At 41.9% G+C, this 10647-nt stretch overlaps 1 protein-coding gene across 1 annotated transcript in view; it reads right to left on the reverse strand.

Moving 5' to 3' along the window:
• LOC108686222 (zinc finger protein 853) overlaps positions 1-10647 on the reverse strand; it is a 73700-nt gene that overhangs the window by 12839 nt on the left and 50214 nt on the right. Inside the window, exons 4-5 of the mRNA XM_018191392.1 lie at positions 6600-6793; positions 2662-2691 (exon numbers count right to left, since the gene is read on the reverse strand). Of these exons, the coding sequence (XP_018046881.1) occupies positions 2662-2691; positions 6600-6793 (224 nt within the window). The remainder of the gene's footprint in view (positions 1-2661; positions 2692-6599; positions 6794-10647) is intronic.

Raw genomic sequence — 10647 nt, forward strand, 5'->3', positions numbered from 1 at the left:
TATTTTATTTATTGTGTATTAAGAAATTATGAAAATATACACAAATGATAATTTATAAAGGAACATTGAAAAAAAAGATTGGTTGCTGCAACAATTTAGATAGTAAAATAGCATTTTTATATGGCTGCAGCAATCAATTTTTGGCTGAAAGCAAATTTTTAGTTGTGTTAGCCTATTTGCAATGTATATTTCGATAAACTAATGCAATTAAAAATTTGTTGCTACAACCAAAAACTGATTGCTATAGCCATATATTACTATCTGTGTAAGATTTTTAGTCGAGAATAATCTCCAGAGTTATCAATATGCATTCAATATGCATATTAAAATTATGCATATTTTTTCATTGTTGGTTACTTTTCTCAAACTTTACTGATTTCTTTTGATGGTTTTATGAATTGTTAGTTATTTATAATTAAAAAATGCATGCTAAATGTGGACGATAATCGACAATATATGAGCTCCTCTCTTTTCCTCGGGCGGCGATAAAATCCGAAGGCCGTTTTGCGCTCGGTGCGCAATTCTTTTCTCCCGCCCTCCCATCGTTACTTCTTTCCTTTTTTTTCTTCGTCGCCGTCTTTCCTTGGCTTTTTTAGCAGTGACGAGGCCGCGAGACTCGACGGCAGACAACCTTCGGTACGATACTTCGGCTGTTCGTTCGGCTCCAGCGCGGCTCGCGGAATCCGCTAAGAGATATTCACCGGCTTGCTCGTCTTTTCCTTTTCTCTCGTCCGAAAGAAAGAACACGTTCTCCCTCGCTTCGGCTCGCTCGTTCGCGTGAACGTTATTTTCTCGAGAACGCTTTGTCTCCCGATAAGGAAGGCACCAGAAATTCTTGATTCCCTTTCTCCGTTCGCGTCTGACTCATAGCTGCTTTCGGAGCTTTCGGTCGAACGATGAGAATAACACAAACAATGCAAAAGTCCAAAGCGATGTATAAAAGACATCGAAAGTAAGTTTTTGAGAATTCTTATATTTTTTATTTTGCTCAAGAATAATTTTCCCGTGCTAACGTAATCGTGTTCAGAGACCTTTAAATAGTTATACGAATTAGCCCCTTCGTGATCATTTCGTTTCGGGCATGCAAAAAAATTACATGAAAAACGTATGCGATCGATAAGAATTAAATATGCGTCGCTAGTCACCCCGCGACTCGTTCTTCATCGCCACCCCGCGTTATTAATCCACTTCCAAGAATCGCACATTGATAATTCGCGCGTACGTGAAAATCAGTCGCTGACGAGCGAGGCGATGCGAGGCGAGAATGAGGGAGAAAAAAAGCGAATCTACCTAACGCTACGAGGGTTGTCGACGGAGCACCCTCCGTGTTGTGCCAATAGGAGGACTCAGATCGACCCCGAACGCGTTCGACTAGGCAAGCGGAAAAAAAGGAGCATGAAGGGGCGTTGGTACAATGGGGGTACAAATCCCACCCTATTGGAAACGCCACGGGAATGATTTCATTAGTGTCCGCGCTGGTGATCGAACATGGAGAGAAAAAAATAGAGACGGAAAGAGTCACGAAGGCGGGGTCAAAAAAAGTAATGCTAGGGGGTGAGAGAGAGAGAGAGAGAGAGAGAGAGAGAGAGAGAGAGAGAGAGAGAGAGAGAGAGAGAAAAGGAAAGCTCGAAGCGCGCGATTGGAAAATGAAAATTACGCAAAGTAATCATAAGAATAATCCAAGTTAATGTAATCATAAGAATAATGGAAGAAAATCATGATAAGCGTAGAGATATTTTAAGAGATATTTACAATGATATTTTTTCGTTGTACGTGAAAGAAATTGAAATAAACGCGAAAAACTGCGTGCAAGAAAGATTGAACGAAAAAAATCGCGAAAAGTACAACATCTCGTAAGAGCGAACCAAGAGGTTATACCGCGAAAGACCGTCCCACTTTTCTATTTTAATGCCGCAAAAGAGACAAAGAGTGAAAAGTCCTTCTGGAGATTCGCCAGCCGGTAATGTTTACCGACGAAAAAGAGAGGGAAAGAGATCGTACTGGGAATCCGAGGGAAGGGAGGGGAGGGGAGGTGATTCGAAGAGGAGCGTGGTGCGAACCTTGCTCAATTAGGAGAGCGTTCCGAAATTAAGAGGCAGCAATTAGCTGCGATCGACAGGCGAAAGCGTTTGTATTACGCTCTTCGGTGATACATCATCATACATCTCCACGACTGTTGCTATTATGATTGTCGTGACATGAGACATTAATGAATTGCATACTCATGATCGTGACGTAGGAAAAAAAGGAACAAGAGCCGGATTTATAATCGTTTCACAGTCTTCGCGACGCGAGATCAATCAGGCGGCGATACTCTGTCTACATTCTCTGCAATATACAATTTCACGTGACGCGTCGTTAATTAAATAGATATCGTGTATCAAACGCACGAAAAATATACGAAGCGCCGTTATATAATTTCGCGCCATAACGCTATCATAATTTCGCGCATTTCGAGAAAACTACGTAACTGTCGAGAATGTGCGTATGTGTACATGCGTGTGCGTGTTTCGCGCGAATGGATCATTATAATGAAAATCGGAGATAATACAATTTTACAGGTGCAACGAGTGCGCATGTAAACGCGCCGCGAAACGAGTTGAAATTACAGCCGAAAGGAATTCCCATAGGCTTTCCCATATATTGACCCGATCGTTTTACCTTTAATCGTTGCCATGGGTACTTCGAACACTGCGACAAAGAGACCAGCATGAAATGGAGATCAATTTGAATTAATGTGATACCATTAAATCGTCAGTCATAGGTTTAGATTTTCAGGAGTGTTCATACTTTTCCACGAGTGTTCCCCGATCGTGTGCGCACGCTCTCGCGGAAGAAATTAAAAAAACATCGCGTAAATACCGCGAACACGGTAATTAATTAGCGCTCCGTGTTGGCGAAAATACGGCGTGATAAACGGGTAAAATCACCTCCATCCCACGCGCAAACAGATTTACATTTATTGCAGGCGATCAATCCGTACGCGGTCAACGAGAATCGCGCATATGAAAAAAAAAAAAGGAAAAAATATGTAGCGTTAAACGTGATACGATCACCGCGCGGTTTTTAATACAGCAACGGGAGAGGGATGAATCTCCGTGGCGAGAGAAAATAAATCTAATGGCTAACGAGTTTTTACCGAGCCGCGCGCCGGGGCAATTAAGAAGAGGGGTGGAGGAGGGTCCGGAGAACGGAGGGATGACAGGAAGAGCCTAGAGGTGAGTCGGAAGAAGGTTGGAAGATATGCGAGGAAGGTCTCCACGAGGTGGTAGAAAACAGGGGGTTGGTTGTATCGTGTTGCACGACATTCAATTCTTGTACCGCTAAACTACGGATAAATACGAAGGCTGTGCGCCACGTGAAAGTGGCCAAGAGCCACGGAAGGAGAAAGAAAGGGTAAAAGAGAATCAGGGCTGGCCAGATTCGCGAGACTCTCGACTAAATGTTAATAATTTTGCATTCTCATTTACGGTCAAATTTATGTCTCATCGGAATTTGGACGGATCTTCTGAAGTAAAAGTCTCATGTCAAAGATAAAAGGAGAGGGAAAAAGCTCGTACTCGCGTGAGAATTGTTACCAAAGTTGAATTACCAAATCAGGAGATTTTATAATTTATATCTCGATCCGAGATAAGCTCGGAGAAAAAATTTCGACATGGTTTGACGACGCGAAATTTAAGAGCATATGGGGTATTAACCAGTGACATATCGCGACAGTGTATCGTTGGATGATCCGCCCCTGTTCCAAGCCGAGCGGGAAGAGGGCAACAGTTAATAGGTACACCGAGAGAGAAGAGAAGAAGAACGAGGAGGTGGAAAGTGGGGAAGAGGAGGAGGTGTGTAGGTACCATAGACGAGTTTCTATGCCCGGGCTACCGATCGTTCTCTATAATACATTTACGCTCCGGCCTATTATAATATTGTACTCCGGGTGTATTGTCTTTCTTAGCGGGATAATGTTTCGCCGACACGCCAGGCCTCGACCTGGAGCGTAACTCTTTCATTTCCCCTTACTCTCCACCGTACTTCCGTGAGCCGTTCCTCTTTCTTCGTTGTCTCGCTTTCTCTGCGTTTCGAGCTATCTCGTGTTCCGGTTGCTTTTCTTCTCTTTCTCTGTTTCTCTTGCTGGTTTTTCCTTTTTTTTTTAAACAACGATCCATTAGCTATCAGGAGGGGGGGGGGGAGAGGAGAGGGGGGAGAGGTAGCAAGCACCCGGCGCGAAGGAGACGGGCGGCTAGGCGGTCTGAAATAGCGAAAACAATTTCAAGAAATCTGCCCCGGCGAAAATTCGATTAGCCGCGGAAGATGGGCTCGAGCTCTCCATTTGTTTCGTTTCGTTTTATTTCCAGCGGGTGTACTCTGTTTCTGTCGCGCGCTCGCGCTCGCGCCGGCGGCTTTTAATTACTTCGCCGCTGCGCTCGCCGTAAGATCTTCTCTCCCTTCTTCCCGCTCTTCTACATCTTCTTCATTTCTTCTCCTTGCTTCCCGTGGTTTTTCTTCCTCGTTTAACGCGAGCTACGTGCATCCTGATGTTTTTGCCGATAAGTCTGGACAACGCCGCCGTTCTCGCGGGATCGTAGCTTGATACGTTGCTGCATACTTCGTATTAGTAATTTAATCTGATGTATTGATCTCGCGCGCACAAGCCAAGCTATTCAGGAAGTTTCGCACAGGGTTAGCCCTACCATTGAAAAACTCATCAAGGCCATCCGTTATACACAATAAAAAATGAAGGGTCAAATAACTCGACTGCAAAAAATTATTCTCATTAGTGCGAGGATTATCGCATGGTACGTTAAAAAAAAATCGGTGGCAGTAATGGGGTCGTCATTATACGTCAGTTCATTCTTTCGTAACTGCGCATTTTTAGAAGGAAAAAAAAATTGGTAGGCCTGGTGAGGCGGGGGCCGTCGACATGATTCCATGGGTGATTTATCGGGGCCGTGCGGGGGACGGTAACAGGATAATCTGAAGGCTTTAGCCGTGGATTAGGTTTCAATTAGAGGAGCCAGGCGTTAAAAGAACGATATTTATTGCCAGGGCATCCGACGTGTGAACGGATTAAGCTTGCATAAGCCTGGACGCGCCGCACCTGATTCCGCGATTCGTGAAAATCGAACGTCTCGAAAGATGATCTATGTTTTGAATGTTAGATTACCTAATATTTAATTCGGGATTTTACACAGTAAAAGTATCCTTACGATCGTAGCAAACGCATTAGTCGGAATGTTATTTTATGAATTGTTATGTAATATGATGTAAATTGGAAAAAGTATGAATGACGTCTTTTCTCGGGGGATAAAGAAAAAGGAGGAAGAAAAGGAAGAGATGAAAGAGAGGAATAAGAGGAAGAAGGATAAGAACGCCTTGCGTATAGGCCGACAGATGCCTTCCCACGTTTTTTCGTTGAGACATGTGCCCGGCGCGGAAGGCGAAAGGGTTGAGAAATTCAGTTGCCGGCTGGGTGGGGCAGTGGCGGCAAAAAACTGCCCCACGATACAAGATTCCACCGGTAATCGCTGCGAGCCGCGATTCCACGCGAGCGAGGGGTGAATTCGATTAACGGGCACGGGGGTCATGGCTTTTTCTCAGATCAGACCGCGTTTTTTTTTTTAAACCTCTGTCCCTCTAATAACCGGTCGGTGCCACGCACCCTTGGCCACCGTGAAGCTCGTGCGTGTGTAAACAACGATTGTTCATTCACGGTGACTTGTATGAGAAAATCTTCCGGTCTATGTCGCTTGTAAACGCACTGCATCAAAGAGCTTCTCGCCCCTCAATTTATGTTGACAATTTATGTTGATTGGATTTCTATCAAGGACATTTAATTATTTGGATCAGTTTCTTCGAGTTCCATCCTGTCATCTCTGTTTGAGGATCGCTGTAATTGTTATTATGAATTCGAGCGACAATCTTTTTCCGATTTTCTCGAATCGATTGATTGAATCGATCATGTAATGTTGATATCATGATGACAAGCAGCCGTATGAGAATTCAGAGGCAAAAGCAAGCCCAAGCACCCCGCGAAGGATCCCAGAGGAACTATCCAAAGCTCTTGATATATTGTTATTTTGGTAGAATAAATATACGCTATCTACAAAAGAGAAGGAAAGTAAATAATCATGGCGCGATTATTTAGGTTGGGACGTGCTTGGATCTGAATTTTCTATTCGCAAGCTTGATGTTTGCCGGTATGCGTTTAAGCCTGACATGTCCGTCGTATCTTCAACGACGACTGTTTTAACTTGCTTGAGACTTGCATCGATTATATATAGGGAGCCTTCGAAACGGAACAAAGGAAACGGCGGACAAAGAGCGTTTAAACGGGGAATCCATCTGTACAAAGTATCGAGGCAAGCGTGAACCCACCACCACCATATGCGTGCGTACGAGAGTAACGAGAACGTGTCGCGCGAGAAAGAGTTAATATAAGATTTCGGTCGTTAGAAGAGCGATTATAGCGGAAGTATATGAGAACGCGCGATTACACACCGAAATCGATCGATCCTTCCTTCTTTTTTTAATTCCGATCCCTTCGGTTAATTACCGGCACCGCGTATCAGCGAATTTGCGAGTTGGACGTCGGATTTGGTACATACATGACTGACCTTCGACGTGTGGGTACGGAGGCTGGACTCCGTGGCGAAACCCTTGCCGCAGATGTTGCAGTGGAACGGTCGGTTCTTCGCCCGCTCCACCTGAGCGTCGTGATTCCTCAGGTGTTGCTGCAAATTCGACAGTTGGATGAAGGCCCGCCCGCAGTCCGGTAAATGGCACTTGTACGGTCGTTCACCTGCGATCAGATACCGTAAGGCATATTAGAATTTCGTGCGGCTGTGCACGAGCGTACGTAAATTGTGTTACGGTGGAACACGTAACGGCCCCGTACACGCTCGATCGGGAAATTCGCACCGGTCATGCCACGCGATTTTCCTAGAGGTCGTTTCGAAATTCGAAATTTCATCTTTCCATCGAAAGATGAATAAATCTTTTTCTTTTTCCATAAATATTTTTACCATCAATTACCATGCATGAAATGTAAATAAATTTTATAATATTTACTACAAATTATTAGTTAAACAAACTTTACAAGTTTTATTTTTACCAAAATTTTAAAAATTTTCATATTTCGATGGATTATCACATTTGTACCTATTTCTAGTCGCGGTGCTTTCCTATTATTCGTAATCATGGACAAAGTATTCATGTTTCTAAGCCGTTTATACCGTTTACTTTTGATTGGCGTGTAAGAGTAGGTATCATTCATTTAACGTATCGTACATTCAATATTAACTTTGTCCTCGCGGTCTGGTGCGACGAAGATTGATGAAGAGATTGAAACGTCATTAATGACTCGTTTGTCAGCTCGCCAAGTATGTCTCTCACTCCTCGGCTCGTTCTTAAAAGGTAGAAGCTATGTGGAAAAACGCGCTTAGGAAGTGAATTGGCTGGTCAGTGACTCGACTTTTTTTCCGGGACTTTTTTTACGGGCATGCAACAGGTTTCTACATCTACATCGAAGAGTAGGTGGGAAGAAAAATACCGCATTTTTCTCCGCTCCACAGGCAGCAGAAAGGCGCGGACGGCGCCGGCTACTGCGCAAATTAGACATAGCTAACGCGCAAATATTTTCCGTGCAAATGTGTGCGATGTTATTTATTGCACGGTCTTAAGAAAATTTCCGTTTGCTTCAAAATACGAATATTTAAGCGCCCCTCTCGCCCACGTAATAATGATAAAGTAGCCTCTCGATCGTTTAATCGCTTCGATCGATCGGCATTCGAGAGGTAGACAGACTTCAGCTGCCGCTACGTTTTTATTGCGTTCTTTTTCTCCTCTCCACACTGTTCGTCTCGAGTGGACTCGATTCTAATTCCCACAAGCGATTGGCTCAATTTAACTTTTATTAATATCGACATTCTTCCCCAATCCTTTTTACCCCGGGCACTTGTTCCTTCTGCTCTCTCGCTCTAGCTCTTTCCCTCTCTTTCACTCTCTTTTTCTCTCTCATCTACCTCTTTCTCTTACTCTCAGTCGTTCTACGAGATTCATCTTTTATTCAGTCGCGTGATTCATCGGAGAATTTCATCGTGTTCGATTTAATAAAAATAACTCGAGCGAGCAAAATTAGATTCTGCAATCTTTTATCGCGCGCTGGCATTTAAAACTTCCGAGCGTAAAAACAAAACGCGATCAACGAGATGCATTTTTAAACATACGGTTTTTTTCGCCACGAAAGATAATAGAAGCTTCCTTGTGTGCGATACACGATAAAAGTAGTTGGATTTTAAAATGATGGTACAGTACCGGTAAGTCTGTTATTAAAGGAAACGATTTCCTGGGGGAAACGAGTGAGCTGATCGTTTCTATTTATTTCCCACCTTAAATGAGTGCAATGAGAGGAAGACACCTTTGTATCTGCAAAGCTTTTCACATGAGGTGGAACGCCTTGCCGTCTTTATGTTAACTTATTTATGATAAGAATCCACTTCCGTGAATATTCGTACTCATGCAAATTCTTTTCAGTACTTTTTTAGTATGCGAATTTTAATTGATCACTTAGGTATCATTCTCTAACTAAATTATACATCTTGATGAAATATTTATACACTGAGAGAAAAATGTTAAATTTTAGTAAATAATTGTTTAAATAGTACTAATGTAACATTTATTTACGGAAAATATTTGTTAAATAAAGGATACAATAAATCAAATGAATGATTCTTCTAAAATTAAATAAATATATTTACATTTAAATATTCAACTAACACTATTCAAATAAATTAAAATTTATTAAAATTTAATACGTTTTTCTCTCAGTGTATATAAAAGAAACTCGGACTTAGACTTTGTCTCCGATTTTGCCGATGTTACAGCCGGTGTATTAATATGTATTAATTACGACAGGAAACATACGGTCTCACTCTCTTCACGAGTGACTAAGTCTTTTTTTTACGTTATGCGTGTCAAAACAAAGTATTCCTTTACATGAAGAAAATATTTAATTATGCAATAAGGATGGTTTTGTTTAAAAAAAGAAGAACGTTAGAAAAGGCGCTATTGGAATTTTTATGAAGGGACACTTGGCTTTTCCCTTCTTTGCCGTATGTTTTCTGTCGCGCTACAATTAAAAACGTATTAATACAACGGCTATAACAACAGTGGCGTCGGGGGGGAAGCCTAGTGGTTTCTTATTGTCGGCGCTTAATTGCTGGTTGAAACATTTATTTGTAGAACGATGAGCTCGCCCACGTGTACGCTCGCACATACGTAATATTCGCCTTTTTTGTGTGCTTGACGTTACCGGAAGTAGTGACGGTAGGAACAAACGCGGTGAGAAGGGTTACAAAGTGAGCACACCTCTCTCTTTCTCCTGTTCATAAAAGGGAAATAATGACATAGAACGCACGACTCCGGCTGGTCATTCATTTTCTACGAAAACAGTCAGTTTTCCTATGCACTATTATGCGATAAACGTTGTGCTAACACGACGCCGAGCGTCGATTCTCGCGCGATAATAAAAAAAAATAAAAGGACATTGCAGTAACAATACACAGCAATACACAGCATTGGTATTTCAAGCATGCATTTGGCATTCATTTTTTTCTACCTCGTTTATCGTTTAATCGACCGTGTCATTCGCTAAGGCATTAATCCGTAAATGCGCAATATAATAAAGTATGATTTTATATATTAATCTCTAATTAATTTTTGTTAATAATTAGGTTTTCATTTATTTATTAAACAAAAGCGACAACATGATTGATGATTAGTGACGTATTCCGAGAAACAGATGATTTTCTCGATATTTCGGATTGGAAGTAATGCATTTTTTTAAAAATTAATGAAATATAATTCCTCATTTTAATGTAATAGCTTCTCATTTTGTAATAATTCCCGTGGTCTCGCATGGAGCTGTGAAGAATTATGATTAAATTTAAAATCTCGCGTGCGAAACGAAAAGACAAGAGATAGAACAACGTGGGGGAGAGGGACAAGGGATCGCTCGAGGTTGCCTTGTCGAAGGGTTTAGCCCCAACTCTTTGAAACCCCTTTGTCGACTGCAGGAATTACGAATTATAAAGAACTTTTGATGAATCGGTGCACTTCGACAAGCATTCATCTCGACATTCGACATTGAACTTCTCTCAAATTTCAACCCTAGGACATACGATGGAGCAAAAAACGTTACAATGATGTTACGCAACGATTATTAATGACGAGAAACTATAATTTCAAATTAATAAGCTAAAAAATGTTAATCGCGATTAATCGCGAATTTTTTTTTTCTTGATATCTCGTTAACATTTCGAAATGTCGTCTGGTTTGGACAGCCATAGGTAAAATATAATATTTGTTGCCACGTTGCATTTTCGTACGAGCCATAAATTCTATCCGTCATTTTGGGGCCCGGACAATTTCAATTTTATTCCATTAAAAATCGTGATCATTGTTGCACGAATGAATTTATCGCGCCAGACATTCTACACGAATTTCAACATTTAATTTTGACGTACGGTTACTACCCTCGAGCTCTCCCTCCCTCCCTTTCCCTCCGTTCGCTTGGCTTGCTTGCCTCTCTAGTTCTCTCTCTCTCTCTCTCTCTCTCTCTCTCTCTCTCTCTCTCTCTCTCTCTCTCTCTCTCTC

This window comes from Atta colombica, unplaced genomic scaffold (genome assembly GCF_001594045.1).
Source record: "Atta colombica isolate Treedump-2 unplaced genomic scaffold, Acol1.0 scaffold166, whole genome shotgun sequence".
In the NCBI taxonomy this organism is placed as follows: Eukaryota; Metazoa; Arthropoda; class Insecta; order Hymenoptera; family Formicidae; genus Atta; species Atta colombica.